The following is a 25,479-nucleotide window of genomic DNA, read 5'->3' as shown; positions in this document are numbered from 1 at the left end:
CCTTTGCAGAATGCAACTATACTATGCTGACCAGAAGGGGACAGGTGCTCTCATAGCCACCAGGAGGGCCAGGTGGGTGTGTTGGGAATGTGGAGGGCTGGAAGGACCCCTAGAGAACTGTTTTTAAGTGAGGTGCTGTCTTGGGGGAGGCTGCTAGCTCCTGCGCTTTCTATTTTTATATTGCTTTAAATTGATTGATGTGTAAAGCACACTTGGAGCAGCCTGTCTGAGCTGCAGGACAGGGATTGAAGCATCTTGATGTCTTATTCTTGTTTGCTTTTACTTATAAGATTAAATGGGATTAAATTAACATGATTAATATAAGTACCAGGTGTGAAAATGCTGTGTGGCCCAAACTTGAAAAAGAAAAATTCATCTGACTTGCTTTTACCCTTGAATATGTTGCTCATCCCAGGATACCCAGAGTCACTTGAGGAAATCATTCTCTTACGCCTCAGGAAGAGCTGGGGCTTCCCCACTGGCAGCAGCATGGGTAAACCTGATAGTGATGCTGGAGACATTGCAGTTGTTTGAGGAATTTGTGGCACCACAAGAAGGAAGATTCTTGGGAAGTGAGAGACAGTGATGATGTGCTCTGGAGCATGGTGGTGGTTGGAGGATTTTTGCTTGTTGTGTCCCTCTCTGGAGGAGCAAGAAGGGAAAGATACTGTCTGAATACAGAGCAGCCATCCTGGGAATCTGGTCCTCAAGCACTTAGTGCTGTGAGGGGAGGAGATGAAGGAATAGGTATGTAGCTGTCAGCAAGGGCTTGAACTTAAGAAACTCTTGGAGTGTTTTTGACACTGAGAGCCTACTGCAGGTGATGCTGAGCAGGGCTGGGTGCAGCCCCTGGTGTGGCAGGGGAGATGTGCAGTGCGGCTGCAGGGCACTGGTTGGACCAGGCTGGGCTTGCAAGGAGACGCCTCCTGGGAAAGCTGCTCTGGGGTCTGAGAGTCCTGAACATGTCCTGAAAAAGGCATTAAGCCCATCTGAAAACCTGCTCAAGTCTGCATTGTATCCTCTGGATTTAGAGACTTGTGCTGAGCTAGCTTGGGGCTGCTGCTGTGCAATCTGTTGCACAGTGTGGATGTGTTGCTATGTCCACTGGGGCAGTGGAACAACCTCCTAGGGAGGGTACTGGAGCTGCTTACATTGTAAAACCATTAAAAAGGTCAGCAGGCTGAATGTATAAATTAAATGCTTGTTGTCAGATGTCTCCAAGTGTTCCATGACAGTTAATTGGAACTTTTTCAGTGAGGGGGGGAATCTCACTTTGGATTTCTTGAATCTTCTCAGGTCTTTGAGCCACACTGATTACAGATTTCTATTTTTCTGTGCAAAGATTAGTTTCTCCGTTTATTTTGCGGTAGCACAATACGTGCATGTTTCTCAGAACTCTCCCTTCACTATAACATAGCTGTCCAAAATAGAAGCATTGTGTCGGGCTTCATGGAAGATCTCAGCTCTCTTTGAAGCACGGCTGGAAACTTTTCATTCCCTGGCTATTCACACATAAAAAATAGACTGTCTTAGCTGGATACCTTTTGCTTGAGCACAGAAGGGCTCTTGTAGCTTATGGTTGAACACTCGGTGGCCAGCATGGATCCATTTGTAATCCGTACTGTTTGATTTTATAGCTGTGGCTCTACTTGCCCCTCTCCAGCCCACTCCACAGATCTCTAGGCAATAGTCCCAGCTGCTTGTTTGACTTGGCCAGGTGTGCATATTTTGTAGAGGTGACAGAGAGCTCGTTTATTTTCAATGTATGAAATGTAGTGTGTTCTGCCTGCTAAATTGGTGGCAGAATATTGTCAGTGGCACCCTGGACTCCAGCAGAGCAGTGTGCAAGATCTGTAGCATTTCTGCTTTTTCAGCTCCTGAGAGGACCCCAGGAGAACTGCAAAGGGAAGCAAGGGATTCCAAATTTCTTCAGGTATATTTTCAAGCCCGCTGCTCCACTTCTCTCCCCATGTTTAGATTGCACTTTTTCTTTTGAGAGGGAGGAAAAAAGCTTCTTCCTCTGAATTCTCATTGTTAGCATTAAATCTGCTAAGCCAAAAGAGTGCCAGGAGATGGTATCTAAATGCCAATAGCAAATCACAAATTCCCTGCCTGGAAATCTCGCCTTCATGTCCCAAACATTGGCACTGGCACAGGTAAATTTTGCACTACCAAGGAAGCTCCCAGGAATGACTCACTGTGAATGAAAGTCTCCACGCTTTTTCCCGAGCCTCTGAGCTTGAGGGGAGGCTGCTGCCAGCTCTGTCCTCGGGAGCTCTTGGAAGGGCAGCGTTGCTTCTGCAATTTGTGCTGCTCTGTTGAAGGAGAAATAGCTTGGGATCACCTCCCATAGTGACTCTGGAGCATCACACTGTTGTGCTTGTTCATCCCCTTGTTGGGGATTTTGTAAAATGTCATTATTAAAAAGCCATCAGGCCGCAGTCCTTGGACTGGATGTGCAGGCAGGAAGCCAGGGAGGGGCTGTAGTGGGTGACAGGCAAATGGAGCACCTTGGATGCCTGGTGTCACGTCCTTGGCTGCCAATGAGCTGGCTGAGCCACTGGTTAAGAATACTATTTACAGATTTTCTTGTGTATTTGGTTTTGGTTTGGTATTCTTTCCCTTCAGTGTATTCAGTAGCCCTGGGTGTAAAGCTGTGTGCCAATGGCCAGGTCTGGCCAAGCAAGGCAGAAAATCCTTTGTGCTGGTGACAGGAGACGCCTCTCACCAGGGCAACTTTCCATCTGACTCCCACTAGTTTATTTTTTTTTTCCCCCTCTGCAAAAGCAGGTGTGTAATGTCTGCTGTGATTCTAGCTAGTGAAAAGCTTTCAGGCTGCTCAAATTTCAGCATTTCCTTTGGTTCTGATGACATAAATGACTTTTGTAATAGAAACATTTCAGAACAAATTCCTTTCAGCCCGCTCTGCTGTCAGGCATGCGATGGCCTGGTGAGTGCAGCTACCCTGGCACAGGTGGGACCCAGCATCCATTCTGCAGGTCCCTGCCTTAGATGTGTCACCAGGAGATGCAGTGACTGGGTCACACCTATGGCTTCTGTCATATCCCTGATTGCAGGGCAGGCTTCAGCTCTGCTTGATTCCTGCTGAAATGCGCCTGGCTGTTTGGGAGCTGCTGCCAAGACAAATCGGGCTCCCTGCCCTCAGGAGAGATGTGAATGTTTTTTCCGAGGACAGCGTTGGGGGCCCTCTGGTCAATGTGCCTGTGTTTGAAGTGATGAGTGTGGCGTAGCATGCACGAGAGCAGGCAAAGTGCTGCGAGCTGCTTTTGGTGCTCATCATCAAACTGCTGCTGGATTCCTCCCTGCTCTGCTCCTGGGAGCCATCTGGGGATGAAAATTGTAATGAGTGTGGTTATTCCTCCTGCAGGGTAAAAGCTGGACTTCCAAAACCCGTGGCCTGTCTTTCTGCCCAGGTGTCACATTCAGTTTCTCTGGAGGGCTGTCCCTGGGACTGACCAGTTCTCTGCAGAAGGGGCTCCCCTGTGGGCAGGACAGAGGGGGGACCTTGGGCACCACAGCAAAGGGCAGTGCCAGGCAGTGCCCACGTGGCCTCTGGAGGAGACGCGGGGTCAGAGACACTGCGCAAACCCTGGCTAAGTGGCACCAAGATGGTTTATGCTACAGTAATTCCACCTTTTGTCTGACTTACTCCTGCACATACTGAAAAGCAAAAGTGTTTCCTGGAGGGCTGAAGGGCCTTTTCCCATTTTCCATTAGTGTTTTTGCTGTTACTTTTCTGCAGCTGCTTTTTCAGGCTGCCCTTTGTCTGCCTTTTGGGTTCTTTGAATTTACTTGAACTGTGCATTTATTTTTTTCCATAAGAAAGCCCAGCAAACTCATCGAGCATCCTTCTCCAGTGCTGCTGGGTGATGATGCAGGGAGCCAAGGCTTGTGGGCACGCTGTGATTGGGAGCAGAGAGCCGTGCCCCTTTCTTGAGCACCAGCTCTGCTCTGCAGCCCATCAATCAACCTTCATCTCCGAGTCCATGTGGCACAGAACCAAGGCATTTCCTAAGCTAGCCCGCTCTGGATTTTGACAGCCTTCCTTTTGTCTGTTTGGGGGCTCTCAAATGCTTTTGAGTTGGGACAGAATTACAGAAAGAAAATAGTATGGAAAACCTGCTTTGGCTGAAATGATTTAATAACTTTTTTCAGAAACTGCTTTATTTTATATTCCCTTTCAGTCAGAGCACTTAGTGGCAAGGTTCTGAAGGGTGCTTTTGTTCTGCAGGCCAAAGTGTGACTTCTCAGTGAAAAGCAGAAAACCTATCTGCTCTCCCTAGAGGCCTGTGGTTAGGAGGGACAAAGGCATTTGTCTTGGAAAATGCAGCATTGTTCTGTAGAATTGGTAGAGTGTCTTTGAGAATAGGTGTGCAGTAGTTACTTTGAGTGCAGTTCTCTTCGTTAATTACTTGACTTCTGTCTTTGGTTTTATAATTGTTTGGAGAATGTGTGGGCTTTGCAGGGTCCATGCTGCTAAAGGCAGGAGGGAATGATGCCTTGCTGAAGTCTGTTTGGCAAGAATGTTTTATTAGAAGATGTTTTATGTAAAAATATTCATGTTATTTTCTGACATAAAGGCCGCTTGTGACCAGTATCAAAGGAAAAAATCAAACCTTTCCACCCCCTTTGATATTAAAAGCATGAGACACTTCCATGACTCTGCTTCCCCCTACCTCACTTTTCTTTGCTCCTCAGTAGACAGAAGGTGAAAGTTTGAAGAAAAAAGTGCTCAGGAAGGAAAAGGGAACAATTTCTGATTTGAAACAAAGTGAACATTTCAAGATAAGTTCCTTAAAAAAATTCTAGCAAGGGCTGTGATGGATCATTTTCCCTAACTGCTCTATGAATTATTATTAAAATGTTAATTTATGGAGACATTAAGAACGCCTCAGAGTATATTGGTCTCGTGAGAAGTTCCTGGAGTGCTGAGGATGTATCAGAGCTCTCCAGCTACCTTCTGGCTGCTTTCTAGCTGCAGTGTGATTTCTGAGCTGGTAAGCTCTCCTGCTCACTGATTTTTTTCCTGGCTCCCTTTAGCATTTCCTTTTATTTTATTTGCACTGGGTGGATGCAGCTGGGTGAAGCCCTGTGCTGCAGCCTGGGTTTGCACTCCCTGGCCTCTGGCTCCTTTGGCTGCAGCCACATAAACTGGAGTTTTGGTGCAGTTCTACAGAATTGCGCAAGTTCATCCGACGCCACTGGAGTTGCATCACAGCCAGGAAAAATGGTGACATGCATCCTCCTGTCAGAATCAGGTTGCTGGGAAAGGTTGAGAAAACTCTTCTGTTCCTGGCACGACCAGGGTGGGTTGTAGTCCTGTGGTGTCAGGTTCTTAAGGGCGTTGCAAAACCCACCTCTCTCTGCAATGGGATGCAATGCTCTTCTGTGTCACCACAGGGCTGCTGTGGGAAGACCTTTTTCTTTGTGGGGTATCACAGGTTTGGGGCTACTTGGTTTTTTGGGGTTTTTTTTTAGTAATTGTGTGCCATAGGAATGGAGCTGGGCTGGCAAATGGTGGCATGGTCAGGGCATCCAGGAAGTTGTGATGCTTCCCCTTGACCAGCCCTTGGCTCTGTGCATGTCCCTTCCATGGCCCCTTGCATTTTGTGTAGAGTGGGAGCAGCCAGGGCTGTGGTCAGCTGTGTCCCTTTTCTGTAATGGAGAAATTGCTGTAATCTGACAGGCTCTGTGTCTGTCTGTCTCCACTGATAAGATCTCTGGAAAGCCTGGAATGAACCAGAAGTAAATCACTCTATGTGTAAGGCTTCTGATTTTATAGCTGGGTAGGGCAAGGAAAAAAGGATTTTCCTACTAGTAGGCAGAGCATGGAAATCTTGGATACCTTGCTCATGGGAGCAGAGACCTGGTGGCTCTGTGAGGCAGCTGAAAGGAGCATGTTCCTGTGAGCATAGCTAATGGATGTAAATATTAGCTTGCTGCAGAGTTCATGTATCACCGAGTGAAATGTAGTAGTTTATTTTGGCCTCAGGCCACACAAATGGCCTTGCTCGATACAAGGAAAACTCATCCAAAGTCCGTAGTTGTTCCTGCTTGCTTCAGGGCTGAATTCAGTCTGATTTGTGCGAAATGCAGGAGAGAGTCACTGGAAAATAAGGGTGAGTTAGGACACGCTGTGCATTTAGCTAATGACAAATGGAGAGGGAACCATGAGGGATCTTTATTATGGGAATAATTCCCCGCCACTATTTACGCCCCCTCTCTTCAAGCATCTCAATTACCAAAAGTTCCTAAATTCCTACCAGAAGTGCGGCATGTTGAATATCTCTGTTCAGTCTAATGGCATAAAGATGTTTTATCTTTCTTCAGCATTTCCAAGGGGTAGGAGTTCTTAATGTTGTTTCTTCCCTATGGAGTTTTAAGTAACATTGGGAGCTGGTTGTAGGTGGCAATAGAGAGGGGTTTGATAAGCAGCTGGCATTTCAGTTTGGGGGAAGGTGGTAGGGGATGATCAGCCCTCTCAGCTGGGCCCTAGGGGAAAAAAAACCCCTTACTTTCTTCCTTGCTTCTTGACCATTTTTGAAAGCCTGATGGCTTCAGAGGCAGTGTGCAGCCCTTTCCATGGACTGTGCTGGGAAGAACAGGCATGCTTCAGATTTTCTTTGTCTCTTTGAGATGTGCCCAGCAGAGGGAAGGCATCGCACAAAGGCTTTTCAGATGTAAGCTCTGAAAAGGAAGGATTCAATATCCGCTGCTGGGTTTTGAGTAGTGCAGTTCACGTGTTGCATTCTTGTTAATCTTTGCAATCTGTACAATCTTAGGTGTTCTCTGCTTATGCACAATGCCCTTCAGTGTACTGCATATATTCTGGACAGGTTTTTGAGGGACATGTTTAAGGGAGCTCTGTGGCTTCTCCCCCCACACTTTCAGTGCACCCTGATGGAGCAGGTTTCTCTGTCTTCTCATGAGCACATTCCTGACAGTATCACCGTGCTCATTACTGCATCTGCCTGGCAGAGCTGAGATGCTTTGATGGAGTTCAGCCTTTTAACCATCTCTTCTCCCTTTGTGATCTGACAGCACCCAGGAATATCAAATGTGACCTTAACCCCTTTAATGAGAGCATCTAGTAGATGTCAGTTTTCATGACTACCAGCTTATAAATTGTGTCCTGAAAAACCTAGAAACAGAGGGAAATTTAATTCCAGTGAGTGAGCAGCTCTGAGAGCCGAATGCCAGATACTGGAGCGGGCAGCCAGTGAAACTCTGGCAGTGTACATTTATCTCAAATTGCAGGAAATTGTGTTCTGTAGCAGGAATGGAAAAGTCTGGGATTGTTTTTTGCTTATCACTGCTGCTTAGAAAGTCTAAGCCTTTGTTTAGATCATTTCTAAAAAGTGTACAAACCTGACGCTTGTTTACCTCCTGCAAGTTCCAGGGAGGGTTTGACTGGGAAGAGCTGGTGAGGCAGTGTCTTGCCTCCAGTGCCTTCAGGAGCAGGCTGAAGCAGGCAGCTGGCCCCTTTGCAGGTCACTGGCAGCAGACCTTGCCAATTCAGATTGCTCTGGTGTGGCTGTCCCGTCAAAGTGTCGCACGCGTGTTCGGTGCAGATGTGCCACAGCCGCCGCGAGCGCTCTCTGCACTTGTTAGAGATGAGCAGAAGGAGGTCTTGGCAAAGGACATTCTTTTGGGAATCAAAACTCGGGATTTGTAGCCTCCATTTGACTCCTTGTGCTCCCTGATACTCTATTTTGGTGAGTCGAGTCAATGAGCTGGGCTCTCCTCTTCAGAGCCATCACCTCCAGGCTTGGCAAGCTGCCTGCAGGAGGAGCGATGCTGACATGAGGGTGCTGTTCTTAAGGAATCTTAATGAAATAAAACAGGCATGTCCCAGAATTAAAGGATCACTGGGTTGATGGAGGGATAAGCACATTTACTCAGAGTTTAAAAATGGCCTGCAGTGATAAAGCAGTGTTAAATAACCAGGTCTGTGTGCTTTGTCTACCAGGATGAAGATGGTCAGTGTCCTGCTGGTTTCACTCTGGCTGTCCATGGTCACCCTCAGCAGAGGCTCAGGTAAGGATGTGGCATGTGATGGACTCACTCACTTACTGTGCATAGAACAAAACTGTCTCCAGCAAGTTTTGAGCATTCACAGTACTTCTGGACTAAATGGTTGTGCGTAAAGTACTTTAGTAAAATGCATGAACACAGTGTTAGTTCTGGGGGGGGGGGGGGTTGTACAATGCTCTGTGTAGAGACGACCAGTGTGGTGTGAGCGGGTGCATTAGCAAATAGCAAGAGCACCTCGACCTAAAAGTGCTTTGCAAACTCAAAGTGTCCCCTTTGCCAGTATCATTATTGCCCTTCTGTGAGGGGTGAATCCAGGGCTTGGCCCATGGAGCTGCCTTATCACTGAATTGCAGGAAGGACCCAGGCTTGAACCTGAACTCTACTATCCCTGGTTGGATCTGGAGGGGACTGAGATTCAGCTCTCCAATTCTGACTCATGCCTCAGCAATGCAAGGGGAGAGGGGAACTTCTAGAGTAAGAGGAGCTCAGATACCCGTCTCACTGAGTCACTTTCCTGACAGGAAATATGTTGTCATGCTCGCAGCTCCTCTGGCACTCGTTCAGCCCAGCTCTTGTGAAGAGGCAGATTGTGCATGTCTCGGCTCCGGACTTCCTATTTGGGGGTGGAAGGAGACAGCATGATTTGCAGGAGGCAAGTGGAAGGGGGGAGGGAGGAAAGAACAGGAGCTGGTTTTATGGGGGGGAAATGTTCAGAAATAAGGCCTGTGCAGGGATTTGATGAGCCTGCCCGTGAACTCTTGTCCCTCTGCAATGCTGGCAAGCAAGCAGTTACAATATACCCGGAGCAGATGAACAGCTCTTCTGTCATTCTCTCTTGGACCACACTGAATTATTGTGGGCCAGATCCACAACGTGCACTTCAGCAAGGTTCATCTCAGTGCAGTGTTCATGCAGAGGCTGAAGCCTGGGATGTTTTTCTCCTTGGGCTGCCCAAGGGCTGCAGGCACTCACAGTAGGCTGTGGTCTTTAGTGGGGGATGTCCCGTCCTGGCTAACAGGGGCTGGGTGGAAGTGGTGAGCAAAGGAGAAAGAATACATGGCCTAGGTCTCCTCCACTAAGCCCTAGGTAGCAGGAGTGCGTTGGGAAGGAGGGACCCAGCAACATGGATCTCAGCTGCTTGCTGGGAAAATCCCTGCTTTGCTTGTGCTTCTGGACGAGCTGTTCTGCTCTCCACCAACGCAACATCCTCCTCCTGCTGAGACAGCATTACAACACCCCACGTGCAGTCATCTTGGGTTTTTGCAGAAATGGGAGGTAGGTGCAATTGAATCAGGATTGCCCAGGAAGTGTTAGAGCAGCTCTAAGAGCTGACGCAGTCGGCTGGGAAGAAGCTGATTTCAGTCAGGTGAAATGAGCACCCTGGCATTTGGGTCACACAGGCTTGTGCCAATTGATCTGACAGAACCAGAACCCTCTATGCATTTCTGCAGGGCATTTAGTACTTCTTAAATATTTCTCTAGCAGAGTTTTGCTGTTCAGGGTGGCCAGAACCCTTGTAGAGTCCAGCAAGACTGTAAGTCAGGGGGTGATACATGAGACGTGTGATCAGTTAAAATACACTTCTGCAAATCCACTGCAGTGTATGCATTTAATTTCCTGACCGTCTGCGGGTGTCAGACACTTTTCAGTTCAAAGCTTCCTTTTTGTGCCATGGACTTCATAAACCAGTTTGGGCTGTCAGAATGTCCTTTGTGATTCATGATGGGCTTGGATGGCTGTTTGTACTTGAATGGAGGGGCAGCCTTCTGTGCAGCCCTCTGTTGCACTGCAGGGTTTCCTGGGACTGGCACCAAAAGGAGACTGGAGCTCAAGTTTCACCCTTGCAAAATCACAAATACAGAACAGTATGGGAGACTGGCCTTGTTCTGGAAATGTTAAAGCATTTTGGCTCGCTTTTCCTTCTTGAAGCAGTGCATGTAGGTGGGGGGAGTAGAGCTGAGCTGATCTGGAGTGAATGCAGAAGGGCTGTGCACAGTCTACTGCTGCCCTGGTGGTCACCTAGTATCAGGCAGCACCATGGGGATGGGTAGCTCTCACTGGGGAAACTATCTCCTGGTATATTTAACATGTGTGATTTGGTAGGGATTTGTCATTTCAGCTGAGTCCTTTTCTGTGCTTTGACTGTTAAGTCATGTAATGCTGTGTTGTTTGGACCAGCTCTCTCTCCAACCCAGGCTGGACTGAGGAAGGCTGGAGGCAGGGACAGGAGTCTTGTTGTGGTTTGCTGCCACTTTTCCTGCCTCTGCCATCCTTCCTAGTGGAGCAGTCTTGTCAGCAATACTGACCAGGGACTGCCCAAGCCAGGGGTACCAGCTCTGCTGAGTCCCAAGCTCTGTGAGCTTTCAGAGGAGAGGCGAGGAACCCACACTTGCTAAATTTCAGCTCTAAAATACCAGCACTGCTCTGGCTGCAAGTGGCCTTTCCATCCAGTTAAGCCACTATGGCTGTCAGTCTCTCTGGCAGTGCATCAGAAAGCTTTAGCATTAAGCTTCACCCTACTTCCTACTGGAGAGACAAACCCACAAACTTTATTTCCCCTCCAGATTTTGCCTACAGCACTGTGGCTCTAAACATCTGTTCTCTAGGCTCTGCTGTTTCTGCTGCGTATGGAGGCTGGTGCTGAAACAAAATCAGTTGCTGAAAGGGAGGTGCAAGCTGTACAAGGGAAGAAATGTGATCTGAGTAGTGTAGAGTAAAAGATGTAGAGCCTGAGACTGAATTGGTGCCTGAGTCTTCTATTCGCTCATGCTGAATGCGTGGGCAAATCCTTTCCTAGTGTTGAGAATATACACGATCTGCAGTGCCTGGGTTTAAATTCCTCACTCGTGACCTTTGGGTCAGTGTTTGCAGTGGTATTCAAGGTCTTCTGCTTTCCTTGCCTAGCTAAGCCATCCTTAAGATGGAACTCATCTTGTAGGGTGCTTGATGAACCCAGATGTTCTGATAGCCAGGGAAGGATAACAAAAATCAATGGACCCGGGTCTGGTCATACAATAGTTTCTTTGGCACTACTGAAGTCATATAAATATACTCTGGCTTAAAAGAGATGAAAAACCAGGTGGACAAAGAACATAACAGCTAGTATGAATACAGAATAATGTTATCTTCTTATTTCTGAACAGAGCTGGCCAATGTTAGATATCAACTTATTTATAAGATGTAGCTGAAATTGTGCTTCTTGTTCCATTTTTTTTCTCTCTGATAACTAGGTTTCTCTCCCACCCTCCAAGAGTTCTGAGCTTTTGCAGGGTGAGGGCTGGGGAGGTGACCATGGTTGGGAGTATTGTTTTAGGGAATTGCAAAAGCAGAAGAATATTGCTGCCAGGAGAGGAGGAGCAGCCTCATGCTGCTCGATTATCTAACGGACCCATGTAGTGTGAGCAGGTACCTGCTGTGCAAAAGTAGCCCTTTGGTGGGGGGAATCATCATGTTTGCATAGGAAATGCCTCTGTAGCTCCCTTGGGGGCTATCAGACAGGCTGTGTGGTAGGATGAGCCCAGGACTGGGCCAGAATGATACCCCAGCATGGCAGGTAGTGGCTGGAAGGCAGCCAGGAGCTTCTCTCCTGGGAGCTTTATTTCAGGCTTTGCTGTTACTTGCTGGATTCTGAACATGTCTATTTACACTCCCCCATATCAGAGGCTTCCAGCTACTTTGGTTTTGTCTGCTCTGAAGTTGTCTCCAAAGTGCCAGATGTCACCAATGCTTCTGGGTTCAGGTGGTGGCTGGAGCAGTGGAGTTCTGGCTGCAGTGAGAAAGAAACAGAGGTCTGGCTCCAGAGGTCAGAGCCACTGCCTGCACTGTCTCTCCCGAGTGCTGAACTGCAGTGTGTGTCTCTCTCACGCTTAGCAGAGAGGCAGAACAGTTGCTTTTGGCCAGGGGAAATTTGCAGATTAATAAATTACTGTCTGTAAAACACTTTGAAGATGGAAAGCCCTGTACAGCTCCTCAGGATTATTACTATATGGCTCTTATGCTACTGATGGGGTTCCAGTGGCCTTATTTTCCTTATGATTTGTGACAGCCCCAGAAGCTGAGAAGCTTATTTTAGTGTGTAAAGTCAAAAGAAAAATAGATTAAACCACATTATTGTTTTCTAAAGAGACCAAATCCCTCCCCCATCATCATCTCCTGGGATTTCCTGACTTCCTCCTACTCTTCCAATCTCAGCTTCTTGCTGTCCTAATTTAGGATGTGATTTTATAACCATCCATACCCATCTGTGAGCTACTGTGGTTGTAGAAGTTTATGGCACTTGAGGGCATGAAGTCATTTGACACTGAGGTGTTGAAAGGTGCACAGCCCTGGAGTGGATGGAGATAAAACCCGTGGAGCAGGGTTGACCTGGCTGCAGACGTGTCCCCACAGCCGCCAGCCTCCCTCCACACCAGCCCGCTGAGGAGATAAAATCTCATGTCTGCTTCTTGTCAGCTGAGGAAATGGGTTGTGAGGGGGGCAAGCTCTGTGCAGGCATCTCCATGGTGTGACCTATCTGCATTGAAGAGCAGGAATGTGTGGAGGAAAGCAGCCCTTTTTGGGTGTGTTACTGATATGGTATTCACCAGTCACTTTTGCTCCTCTGTGTGTATCAAATGGGGCATCAGGGAGCTGTCATGTCCCCCTCCCGCAGCCCAGAGCTGTGCTCTCACTGTCAGATGTTTTGTGGCACCTGAGTGACCCTGCTGAACTCCTGGACCTTACAGTGCCTTTTACTGCCTGCTGCATTTGATCAGCTCCCATCCTTATCCGAGGACAACTGCTGCAGCATCTTCATAATGCAGACATCCCTGTGGGATGGACGGGGAAGAATTGCTGACTGTATATTAAAGCAGGCAACACCTGGCTAAGTGCAGTAACTGGGCTGCAAGGGTTTAGCTAAGCGAGCCTGTTGGCAGAGCCAGGAGTTTAGGCTGGACCTTGTCAAGTCCCAGTGTGGTGTCCCAGGCACACGAGAGCCCCTGCCAGCTTAAGCACAGCTCAGCAGTGATGCTGATCAGATAAACCCCCTTTTCATGCTGCCTCTCCTTACAGATGACTTTGTAATGAGAGCAATGGGGTGTTCCATTTCCTGTACTTGTCCTCTTCCTATGCTGCTCTGCTTTGCTTCACGCAAAAATTTTCTCAATGAAGTGGGATGGAAAGTAGCTGTTTGCTCTTCTTATCCTTCAGGGAAGCAGTTCATGCCCCTACCTTTATCGTTTTGATCTCAAATTTAAAGAAAGCCTCCAGAAAATTATGTCAAGCTTGCTAGAGAAATCTGAATATAAATTCTTTTTTGGGTTTTTTTTTTTGGCCCAGTTGCTGGAGGTAACCAAAATACTCTGCCACATGCAGTAAACAGCTTTATGCACAGATAGAGAGTGAAGTCACAGAGCTCACTGTGGAGGAGTTCTAAGAGACACAAATAACGACTACCCCATGTTGCAGACTGTGCTTGATGAGATAAGGAGATTCAGAGTCAGAAGCGCTGGGCTCCATTACAGAATCATCGTTTTTTGGATGTCTTGCTTTGGCTGTTTCCCCTGAAGTCAACAGTAGTTTATTTAGTCAGCTTGTCTTTCATGACTTTCACGACTTTCACAGAGGCAGGTTTTCACACCTGTTTAAATTAGACATCCAGGGTCTAAAGTTAATCAACCACAATGTACAAGGGCTTTTCAAAACTGAGCCATTCTGCAACACAAAGTCCTTTTCCTTCTTCTTTTCTCAGCTGTCCTACTTGTTCAAAAGATAAAAGCACCTGGGGGGACAGAGTCTCTGTCCTAGTGTGCAGCATCCAGATGAGAGGCTTCTGTGGGGCAAGACAGGATGAATATGATGGAACTTGGGAGAAGTGTAAAACCGTATCACCAATGCCATCAGAGCAGAGCTACATGGATGGGGTTGGGCTGTGTAGGAAGTTTGTGCCAGGACCACTTCCACCTCTCTGCTCTGCTAGAGAGGCTGTGGGAGGAAGGCAGTGAGGTTACGAGAGGCCTCTTTGGATGCGTTTCCACTGGAAGTGAGATTATAAATTTCTGTGGAATTGGCACAGCTTCTAGGCTGATCCTCCAAGGCAGCATTCAGCTACAACCAGTTTTAGGTGTTCTGTGGCCACCTTCACTGCTGCAGAAGCAGTGATAGCAAATGGTGAGAGCCAGCTGATCTTGGCTGGGTCTTATCCAACTTCTACGTCATTCTCACCCATCTCAGCATGTTTTGGTTTGTGCCTCTTCTGCCATTTACGGGCAGAGCTTCTCATTTTTTTGTTCCATGCTTCTCTCCCTCTGCCCTGTTGCATGATCAGATGGGATATTAAAGAGCAGAGAACAGCCGGGGAGCAGGAGGTAGTCTCGTGCAGGGTGGAAAATGAAGAATGCAGACACAGTGGGTAGAGTGGGTGCTCCTGGCACTGGCATAAATGGGAGATGAACCCACACGTGGTGCTGGCCACAGCTGGTGCCTCCTGTGCTCACAGCACGGCTCCTCCACACAGCCTGGGTTCCTCTGCTTCCTTCTCACTGACTGAACTTGAAAGGTGGTGGTGAGGAAAACTTTTTTAAGGTTGTAAAATGGTTAAACTGGTTAAAATTGTTAAAATTATTAATTCTTGCTTAATTGCTTTGTGTGATCAGTTCTTTTGCCTTAATGATGCTGATTTGTGCATCAGGATAAGGGGCTGGCCTTGCTGCACCCCCTGGGCAGAGGCTGACTCACACCAGCTTTGCTTTAAGGCACTGCAGCAGGGCCAGATGAAGAAAGTAGAAAGCTGTTGAGATCTGGCTTGGCAGCCCCAAAAAGGCAACTTTGTCCTGGGTCACAGCAGGAGAAGTGTGGCCAGGAGGTCAAGGGGGGTGATTCTGCCCCTCTGCTCTGCTCTGCTCTGCTCTGCTCTGGTGAGACCCCAGCTGCAGTGGTGTGTTCAGCTCTGGTCCCAGCACACAAAGGACATGAATCAGCTGGAGTGAGTCCAGAGGAGGGCAAGGAAATTGATCAGAGAGCTGGAGCACCTCTCCTATGAGGACAGGCTGAGAGAGTTGGGGCTGCTCAGCCTGGAAGAGAAGAGGCTCTGAGGAGACCTTAGAGCCCTTCCAGTACAGAAAACCGCAGGACTTCTCACAAGGGTGTGTAGTGCTGGGAGAAGGGAGGACAACTTTAAGCTTAGGAAGGGTAGGTTTAAATTTGATATTAGGAAGAAATTCTTTGCTATAAGGGTGGTGAGGCACTGGAACAGGATACCCAGGAAAGCTGTGGATGATGTATGCCTGGAAGTGTTCAAGGCCAGGTAAAATGGGTCTTTAAGTAATGTGATCTAGAGGGAGATGTTCCTGCACCCACATCAAAGGTGTTGGAGCTGGGTGATTTTTAAGGTTTCTTCCAATCCAAATCATCCTATGATAGTACAGCCCCATCTGATGCTGCAGCTGAAATGTTGTGAGGAACAGGGATCACTCAGCTGGCAGCACTGATGGTTTCGTGTCCTGCTGCCACAGCACAGTCCCAGTCTGCATGCATGGCAGGCCTCCTGAAGGCACATGAAATCAAGGTGGGCATCCTTATCCTCACCCTTCTTCCCTGCCTGCCCTTTGTCTTCCAGTTCTGGAGATGAGTGTTTCATTCCACCATGCAGCCTCCCTCTAGCCTGTGTGATCCTCACTCCTTTTCCTAAGCAGGGCTGTGCAAACAGGACCATTTCTTGCCTTTTTCCTGCCTTGTCTGTCCCAGGTAGGTAGTACAGGTCAGAGGCTGCCTCGCTGTGTAATTGCAGAGCGTTCAGTGGTAAGAGGGGTCAAGGTATCTGCAGTGCTCTTGATTGGTACTGAGAACAAAGTGGCTTCTTTCAAAATGGTTTTGCAGAGACATTTCTAGGAAGGTGCATTTATGGGATGGTGTATTTTTAGAGAATTTTTCTGTGTCCCTCAGGTGTGTGTGTGTAGTGCTTCATTTGCTGTGGAGTTGGCTATAGCTCCATTCCTCACCAGTTTCCATTTGTTAGGGAACCTCTGGAATCACAGCATGAATGCTGATCCCACTTGATTTAATCAGGAGCTGCTCCAGCAGCTGTTTTGTGCAATAAACGTTTCAAGAGAGAAGCAGCTAACTTCTGAGGCTTAGCCAGTGAAAACAAGTGTGAATTGCTACAAATGGGCACAGCACCACAGAAGTTAGTGCTGTTTCTCACAATTAGAATTGGATCCTTGCATCTTCTTTCTGCAGGGCACACTCAAATATTGTTGCTGTAATCAGGATATATCAATGTGTGTGTATATATATATATAATTTCATAGTGGGACTGCTCTATGCCAATGAGCAGTCATGCCATTTTTTTTAGGCTATCTCCAGTTTAGACTGACACACAAGTAGTTGCATGCTGATGTTAGCAGCAAGTAGGCTCTGAATATCCAGTAGAACTTAAAACAGTAGAAGGAGCACAGAATGTTGTGGGGAACTGTTGGATGGAAATAAAATTATAGTAATAATAATGTGGGTATCCCCTCTACTTAATGGATGTGTGTGGACACGTTGCCCCATCTGCTGGGCTCTGCTGCAGAAGTGCCACTGCAGCAAAGGTTGCTGTTGTCACAGGGTGAAGAGCATGGTCACAGCTGAGGGAGAGGAGGCTCACAAAGGTGTGTGTGAGGGGTGCCTGCAGCTCTCCCATGTTATACCCAGCAGAAACCGGCTACCTTGGGAGTAAAACACCCCAAAATACAGAAATAGCAGCGTGACTGTCAGCATGGCACAGGGAGGAGGGAAGCTGTGGAAAGCACAATTTCTGTCTTTGGTGTTTTATGTACTAAGGACACTTTGCTGCATCCTGTGGTGTTCCTGCCACCTCTGCCCTGAGTGATGGGTCATGGCAGCACTTCCTGAGCCCTCAGAGTCGTGCTGGGTGGCTTTGCCCTGGCAGCCAGGAGGAGTCCTTGCCTTGGGAGGGAGGCACAGCCTGGGATCTCACCCTGCACAGCCGCTCCTGTGCTCTGGGTGTAGCTGTTCATTACCAGCAGGTATGTGCTGTGTCTGGAGTTCAGCTCAGAGCTTGCAGCACCCCAGGGTACAGCACTGGGAGCCATAGCAGCACCTGTTTGCTGTGACAGTGTCCCTGAAGCCAGACCAACTCTGAGACAAAATCTTCAGGTACAGCTCTTACAGTAAAACAATAACAATCTGCTCTTCCCAAGCCAAGAGGGCAAGGCCTGGGCATTGTTTTAGAGAAATGTAGGAAGAAAAAAAAAGAAAACAGTTGTATTTATTTTCAATAACTCATTCAGGTTGAACGGGTAAGTAGTTTTACAGTGCTGATTTAAAGGCTGTTGCAAAATGCAAGAGCTGCTCATGATTGCAAATTTCATTGATCTTGACTCCAAGAATTTCAGTACAGTAATGTTTTACATAGTTTCTTCTCTCCCCAGTCCTGCCATTTGAAGTAATAAGGATGATTTGCCTTTATGCAGCCCAAGAGGAGACTCAAGTTCAGGTGCTGGGAAGAGAACCTGGGCGTCCTGATTTACAGACCCAGGTCTGCTCCTTTCAGAGGGGAAGCCTTTCTCTACAGAAATAAATGCCCTATCTCCATGAGTAACAGTCCATGCTTTATCATGCAGTTAGCAGGCTCATTTGTCTCATTACCACTCTAAGGACACTTGACTATGCCTATTCACGGCCCCACCAGCATAAAGCAGCTTGCCAGTTGCAGTTTGCCCTGATCATGGTGGTGATGGGTCATTATGCTCCTTCCCATGGTGTGAGGCTTCCAACAGTGGTTTGGTCTTTGAAAATGAGTCTCAGCACTGCTGTGGTAGCAGCCATAGTGTGTGATGCTGTGCACTTTTGAAAGATCTGTATGTTTTTAGATAATGAGCACTCTCTAGGTATTTGGGTTTGGGACTCCTATGAACAAATGCTTGTGTTCTGGGTAGCTTCACTGCCTTTTCCTAGCCAAATTAGTTCTCTTCCTCCAGAAGTAGCACTCTGTCATATGGGTGTTTGGCATACTGCAGGAGGAGCAGTGCAGCTTGCATTTACATTTATGTGTAAACCCGCCAGAAAACATTTCTATTCTTACTGGCCCAGATTCCTCCTGCCCATGACTAACCATTGCTGAGCCATAGGAGTTAGCATCACTGCCTTTAAGTGCTGCAGGCCTGTCTTCTCAAAGGATTATATCTGCTTTTTTTAATTAAGTAAGAATTTGAGGGCAAGCTACATTCCACTGTCTATTTAGGGAAGAATAAATGCCAGAAATCCCGCTTTGGGCCTGTGAAGTCAGTTCAGAAGAATTCTGAAGAATTGGGCTCAAAGAGCATATTGTGTTCTGCTTCTCCTCTCAGTCTGAGTTCTTCTAATATCTGAAAATGGGAGAGGCTTTGCATTGTCGTCTCTGTGAGCCTGTGTGTGATGTGCTGAGACACTGCTCCCAAGGACTGCTGCAGGCAGCACACCCTCTCCTGTTTGACTCATTTTGGGTTCTCAGACGTCAGGCTGCCCTAGCAAATGCCTCCCAGCAGCTCCAAGAGAGGCACTGGGAAATGTGCCATGCTGTGCTCTGCCTCGTCAGCGTGGGGAGACAGGAGTTGCAGTGACAGCAGCTTCTCCATGTGTGGCTCTGACAGTGCAGGTTGCTCTCAGGTTTGCTGACACCCTGGTACTGTGCTTTGCTTGCACCGAGTCCCTGCCTGCCTGACATCCTGATGGGTAGGAGGAATGGAGTGGAGAAAAGTCCTCAGAAGAGAAATGGGTTTGGACCGCACTTTTTGTCATGAAAGTGTTTGCTAATGACAAGAATATCTTTTTTAAAAAGGTAATTAAAGGAAAAGAGCTTTATGCAGTGTTTTCTCATGCTGGCTGGTTTCTGTGTCAGTCCAAGTCTGCTGTGAGCCACACTGAGCCACTGCCTGTTGTTGAACTGTGCCTGGGGTTTGCACCTGGGCACTGCCTGGGAATACTAAAGAACCTGCTGCTACCTCCTCTATACTGTCCCTTCTTCACCCCAACCTCCAGTTCTAAACTTCCACTATTCCATTTATTCCTGCTTGTACTCATTGTGTTATCCTGGTGTGCACAGGTGTCACATGAATCCATCACAGGAAAGACAGTCCTCACTTCTGGAACCCAAAATCCAGCTTGTTCTGGCAGGGAAAGTAACCCATAGCTATAAGGGAGGGTTGATGTTTGAATTTTTTTTTTTTTTTTTCCTATTTCAGCACATCTGTTTCCATCTTCCCTACCATTGTGTATGGACACACACCTCTGGCATTGCTGTCATCCAGGTTTTATCTTCCCACATAAGACTTTTGTGGTAAATTTTCTTGGAGCTCCCTAGGAAGCCTAGTTTTATGTAGGAATATCCTACTCCATTGTCCTGATGAGAGATAAATAGCTTGGCAGAAACGTAGGAGGTGTACAAATGAAAACAGAAGTTTCCGAGTTCTCTAGAAATGAACACAATGTTCTTGCTCTGTTTTATAAAAGCCCAGTTTGCTTTCATTAAAAACACTACAGTTTTGCCTCTGATTTTAATGGGGGCAGGACCAAGGGCTGTGGGGAGCATGGGCAGAGCTGTTTTCCTCCTGCAGACTTGCAAGCCTAAGGCACCTTGTTCTTCCTGGCTGCAGAACGCTGCGATGACTGGGGAGTGGACACCATGAAGCAGATCCAGATTTATGATGGGGAACCTGCCAAGATTAAATGCCCACTTTTTGAGACCTTCTTGAAGTACAACTATAGCACAGCCCATTCTGCTGGCTTAACCCTGATCTGGTACAGGATCGCGCAGGACCGGGATCTGGAGGAGCCCATTAATTACCGTCTCCCGGATAATCACATCAGTAAGGATAAAGACACCCTTTGGTTCTGGCCTGCCCTTCTCAATGACACTGGGAATTACACCTGCATGCTTAGGTAGGTTGTGTGGTGCAGTTTCTGTACGTCTTCAGTGCAATCAAAGGACTTTAGTGGAGGTGGGAAAACGATGCTGTTAGCACCACATCTTTGTGCGGAGACGACCATTTACATAAGCATTAGTGGGAAAAGAATGTTACAATTATAAGACTGCTCAGTGCTGAGCCAATTTACATGGCAATAATGCTTGGAGCCTTGCAGACACTAACGAGCGTGCCTCTCCTTGCCGCAAGTGTCCGTGAAAATATTATTGCTGAGCCCATGGCAAAATCCACAGGCACTCACCATTAAGAAGTGATCTGCATGTCTAGAGTAAAAATAGCTTCAGATGCAGGGGTAATGTTTTGACTGCACGCTAATTTGGCAAAGATTCATGAGATTCAGACTTCTAGGAAATTAAAAGTGTCTCTAACTGTGGTGCAAAATGAACATAGCATCTGCTGTGCACAAGAGCTCTTTTTGATCTTCCTCACATTGTCTTTTGTCTGTGTCTTTGACCTTATGATCTGCTTTAGCAGCAGGGGAGTGGATGTTGCTTGTTAGTCATCTTTATAGGCTTTTGTGAGCTTGTGTGGCCACCTCTGGTGGGGTTTTCTTTCCCATTTATAAATGAGTCAACTAAGGCTGTACATACCTCATCAGCGCTATGATGCTCGTTATTGCAGATGTAATTTTTATTTCATTCCACTCCACTGTTATAGGAGTAAACAAGTTTCAACTAATCAGCCCTGTTCTCATCCACCCTTAGGAACACAACCTACTGCAGCAAAGTTGCTTTTCCCTTGGAGGTTGTTCCGAAGGACCAGCACTCTTGTGTGAGCCATTCCATAAAACCCACTGAGGAGATGTTCTACTTGGAGCATGCCAATCAGAAGATCACATGTCCAGATATTGATGGCTTTTACCCTGCCAGTGTGACACCAACTGTCAAGTGGTACCTGGTAAGAAGGGCTTACTTGGTCAGCAGGGGGATGCAGTGGCGTGTGTGAAAAAGCAATGGGTGGCATGACAGTCACGGAACTGCATTTCAGAGTCTCCCCAGTGACAATGTTGTTAATGAAGCTTTACTAATTTTAAGAGCTCTGCTCCAATTGAGTTCAAGGGTAAAACTGCTCTTGGAAAGGAATTGAGAGCTAACACTGAAGCTTTTTTTGACCAGCATGCACAAGCACAAAATACTCCTAGGAGGGATTTAGGTGGCTCAGTTCAGTTACGGGCGGTGTGCCTGACCTGCTGTGTGTGAGCCTCTCACTTCCCTGTAAAGGAAACTGCCATTCATGTTCCCTCTTCTTTAAAAAAAACCCCACCTGTTAATGAAATATGCATCCTTTCCAAAATCCTCTGAGGTCAGGAAATGGAGTTTGCAGGCTTTACAAGGACAATGGGTGCCCAGTTCGACACAATTCATCAAACCTCTTTTCTGAAGACTGAGGCATCTCTACCCCACCCTCCATACATTTTTAATTATTAGACTGTCTCCAACCATCCTCAGGCTCTTGCCTACAGAATTACTGCTCAATTTTATTAAATTTGATTTTACTCTTTCTCTCTAGGTGGATGCCTTTAGTCAGTAGAGAATAAGAAGTCTCAGGGGATGTAAAGTCTAAGAGTTATGGGAATAAATTCTTTAATAACATCATATAAAGTGCTTTTATATTTCTAGATAGAAGATTTTGTATAAATGAATTTAATAACAAGGGAAGTTGTCAACAAATGTACCTGCTGATAAAAAAAAAAAAAATACCTAAAATGAAAACTCCACCTCTAAAACCCTTCAGGAAAAAGTTCCTCTTGTATCAAGAGGAGCTGTTTCACTCCAGTAGTTTAAATGCTTTACTTGTATCGTTCATTGAAATTCACATCTCGGCAATCAATTAGCAGAATGAAACAAAAAGCCCCTTGGAAGTAATTTTTCAGGCAGCAAGTCATCCCATGCCTAATAAAAATCATTAAAAATGGTATATGACCCCTGTCTTAAACTACCCCATTAGGATGTATCTGATTTGGAAATGTACCATTCAAAAATAATCTCTTAGAAAATGCGCACATCTTTGGGTTTTATGACGATCAAGATGTTATCTGCATAACCTTTTTCTGAAAAGGGATCTCCAGCTTGGTATTTTGGCAGTTTTCCTGCCTTGCCTGACAGAAAGAGAGGAGTTATTAAGGTTTATGTACTACAGATTCTCGTTTGCTATTTGCAAATTTTGGGGCCTTTTCCTCAGCTGAAGTCAGCCAGGAGAGCTTGATTAGTCCCGAAAGATGGACATCAATGGGGTACATGTCCTTTAGTCTTAGTATCCATTTGTGAATACGTCATCATTTTTTTCTTGTCACTTTTACTTTTTTTCTTCACTCTGCTGAGATGCTCACTTTGATTGCCAAGGTACTTCTGGATCAGAGAGCTCTCCTTTATAAAATTGTCTGTGTATAAAGTGGGATAAAGCTATTAGGGTGATCTGCTTCATCACTTCATTTTCAAGGTGAACATAGCAGTCTATTCTCCAACATGCTCAAAGTTCATGGTATTTAGGTCTGACCTATATCATGATCCCAAGTGTCATATCAATAGTTTAAAATCAGATCTTTGTAGTAGGATTTAAACCAATATCTGTACTTTTGAATCCCAAACTCAAGTATTTTTCTGCCTGACTCCAGAACTGCAGCTCGGTGGATGGCTTCTATGAGCGGTATCCCCAAGGGCCCAGGCTTGTCATTGGCATTGTCCGCAGTGTGTATAAAGGGAATTACACTTGCATTGTGACATTCAAGGACCACGGAAGAACCTATAATCTCACCAGAACCATAAAGATGAAGGTGGTGGGTAAGAATGACTTGAAAATGTGCAAAATGCATGTGGGTAACTGCAGGAGTGGTAAAAACAGCTGGAAGAGTTTGTTGCAGGATCCATTTATGATTGTATTAAATCGGTGTTACCCAACTGACCTGGTGTATTTTTTCATGCTGGGGTCAGACTTGTGTGACTGCCCAGAAGATACTGCAGAAGAGGTCTCTCCCACCACCATGTCAAATGCCCCAAACACAAAAAGAGAGTGGCCAGGCTGAGGCTGGTGAGGTTCAGCCCATGAGATGGCCAGGGGTACCCTCTGCTGGCATGTGAATGCATAACCTTGGCACTCCTGCTCCTGGTCTGTGCCCTTTGCTTGTCACTATTTGTGGGATTGTCACTTCATAAGCAACTTGTCTTCATCTTCTTGGAATCTCAAAGCCATTTGTGCTGGGGTTGAGACTGCTAATCAGCCAGGCAGAGCTCCAGGTACCCACTGCTTGGACACGTCCATCCCAGGCTCAGCCTACCTGCCAGGGAATTGTAAAGCTTAAAAACGTAGTGAGCTGTAGGATGCATTCTAAGTTCCACAGAAAGAGCTGTTTTAAGGGTTGAAATGAGTATTTGTGACACTAAATGATGTTTGTATTTTGTTTTTTAGAAGCAGTAGTAAAAAGAAACTGGTGCAGGTTATACCTTGTGGGAGATGAGAAGGTTATACAGCTCTTCTGATGTGAGAGCCCCAAACTATCTTACCTAAACTTTGGGGGAGCCACAAAATCTGCATGTGGCCCTGAGTTTGGGGACTAGGATTAGATTTGTGTGTGCATGGAACTATGCAGCAGGAATGCATCACGAGTTAGACTGGGGAACGTGCAGTGAGGCGCGAGGGCATTGGGAGTGAGGCTGCAAGAATTCCAGGTTCTCATGAAATGTGGGTCCCCATGGGGGCTCTCTGTTGTCTCCTGCAGGATCTCCAAACAAGGCCTTGCCACCACAGTTCACCTCTCCAAATGAGAAAGTTGTGTATGAGCTGGAAGCAGGTAAAGTCCAACACTTGCAGCCTGCCAGTGGGACAGGGAGAACCAGCCAGGCACAAAGCTCTCCCCTTCCCCTGCATCCCCGGTGCTTTCCCTTGCAGAGCACATGAGCTGCCACGGCTTGCCTGGTAGACAGTGTGGGATGCCAGTTCTTGATGCCAGAATAGGAGAGCACAGCTTTAAAAGTTGATTTTTTTGCAAGCACAACTAAAGACAGGCATGGAGATACAAAACTGCAGCTGTAGAAGCAGATCAAATGGGGACACTCAGCTGCATAGGAGAATTCCTGCAGGACCTGGTCTCAGCCCTGGCCCTGCTGTGGTTTGCTCCCATCCTCCCTCATTCACCCCTACAGTGGCTTCAGCCTTCTAGCCAATTCTTGCTCATCTCTCTTTTTTTTGGCTGATGACTTCCTAATTAATGACAGCTCTCCTTCTGCTGACCTCGCAGCGCTGGCTAATGGGGTACCACACCCTTCCCCTCACTTTCCCTCACCCCTTCCCCCACACAATCAGTTTTGCCTAATAGCTTTTTGGAGCAATTCCCTATATCAAATGGATTGTGTCCGATTACATCGCTGTAATAAATGTGGTGGCAATGATGATGATTCGCACCAGAGTCTTCACTTTAAAGAACAGCTCTTTTGGCTCAGAAGGTCAGATTTCATCCAGAGTCTCCTGTAAGATAAAATCAGATTACAGGCTGATCACCAAAATATTCACACTCCCAAGTCTGATCTTGAACAGAAGTCAAATTCCTGAAGAAGTGTTTCCAAACCAAAATGGTTTTGTGGAGCTTGATCCTTCACTTTATGGTATCTGTCCCCTGTGCATTGGGATTGATTAGCACTGCCCCGCTTTCCAAGGAAGTGGTTGGCAAGGAGCACGCCCCTTTCGGTGGGTCACTTGGTGCAGTCAAGGAATTTGCAACACATTTGTGAAGGCAGGACATTTTTTTTTTATTATTTACCTGTCTGTCACAAATCATCATGTCAGGGATGTTAAGCTGTTATTACAGTTTATGTCAGAAAGTGGATATTGGCCTCATTGCTTCCTGAAGGGAGGCAGAGCTCAGGCTGGTAGGATTTTGGAAAGCACTAAAGTAAGGGTGGTGCTGTTCCTGCACTGCAATACCTTTTCTCCTAGGAGATGGTTCTTTCTTTGCAGGTGATGACCTTATCCTGCCCTGTGAGGTTTTCTTCACATTCCTGAAGGACTCCCGAACTGAGGTGTGGTGGACCATAGATGGGAAAAACACAGATGACATCTCAGACCCCAAGATAAAAGTGACACAAAGGTAACATGTAATGTGAACCTTCATTTTTATCTAATCCCCTGGGACCTGTGATGGTACAGGCATGTGACAGTCCTAATGGAATGTGAAGTCTCCCTGTTAATCAGAAGCCCCTGTGCTTGCACCATGCTATGATGAGCACCAGGACCTCCAAGGAGGAGGCCTCCAGACCTGGTCATATCTTACAGATGGATTTGAAGGAGCTTTGTTAACCAGTTCATATCATCATTTGTTCGGGTCCTGGTAGTGATGCCAACAGCTCCTGTGTTGTGGGACTTACAAAACAGGGGCAGACAATTCTATTTAGAGAAGTGTTCCCAAATAGCATAAGGGATAAAAGTGTTTCAGAAAAGCAGAGGCTGAAAACAAAAATGTAATATTAGACATAGTATTGATTAGGAA

The 25,479-nt window shown here is 46.7% G+C and overlaps 1 protein-coding gene across 3 annotated transcripts in view; it reads left to right on the top strand.

Moving 5' to 3' along the window:
• IL1RAP (interleukin 1 receptor accessory protein) overlaps window positions 1–25,479 on the top strand; it is a 49,719-nt gene that overhangs the window by 9,037 nt on the left and 15,203 nt on the right. For all 3 annotated transcript variants that reach the window (XM_058844289.1, XM_058844288.1, XM_058844290.1), the window contains exons 2-7: window positions 7,991–8,058; window positions 19,671–19,956; window positions 20,705–20,897; window positions 22,615–22,780; window positions 23,716–23,787; window positions 24,951–25,080. In XM_058844289.1, the coding sequence (XP_058700272.1) occupies window positions 7,992–8,058; window positions 19,671–19,956; window positions 20,705–20,897; window positions 22,615–22,780; window positions 23,716–23,787; window positions 24,951–25,080 (914 nt within the window). In that variant the 5' untranslated portion in view covers window position 7,991. The remainder of the gene's footprint in view (window positions 1–7,990; window positions 8,059–19,670; window positions 19,957–20,704; window positions 20,898–22,614; window positions 22,781–23,715; window positions 23,788–24,950; window positions 25,081–25,479) is intronic.

The sequence above is a fragment of the Poecile atricapillus genome, chromosome 8, assembly GCF_030490865.1.
Source record: "Poecile atricapillus isolate bPoeAtr1 chromosome 8, bPoeAtr1.hap1, whole genome shotgun sequence".
NCBI lineage: Eukaryota > Metazoa > Chordata > Aves > Passeriformes > Paridae > Poecile > Poecile atricapillus.
Note: the sequence above shows the minus strand (reverse complement) of the source record. Positions and strands in the feature narration are given on the sequence as shown.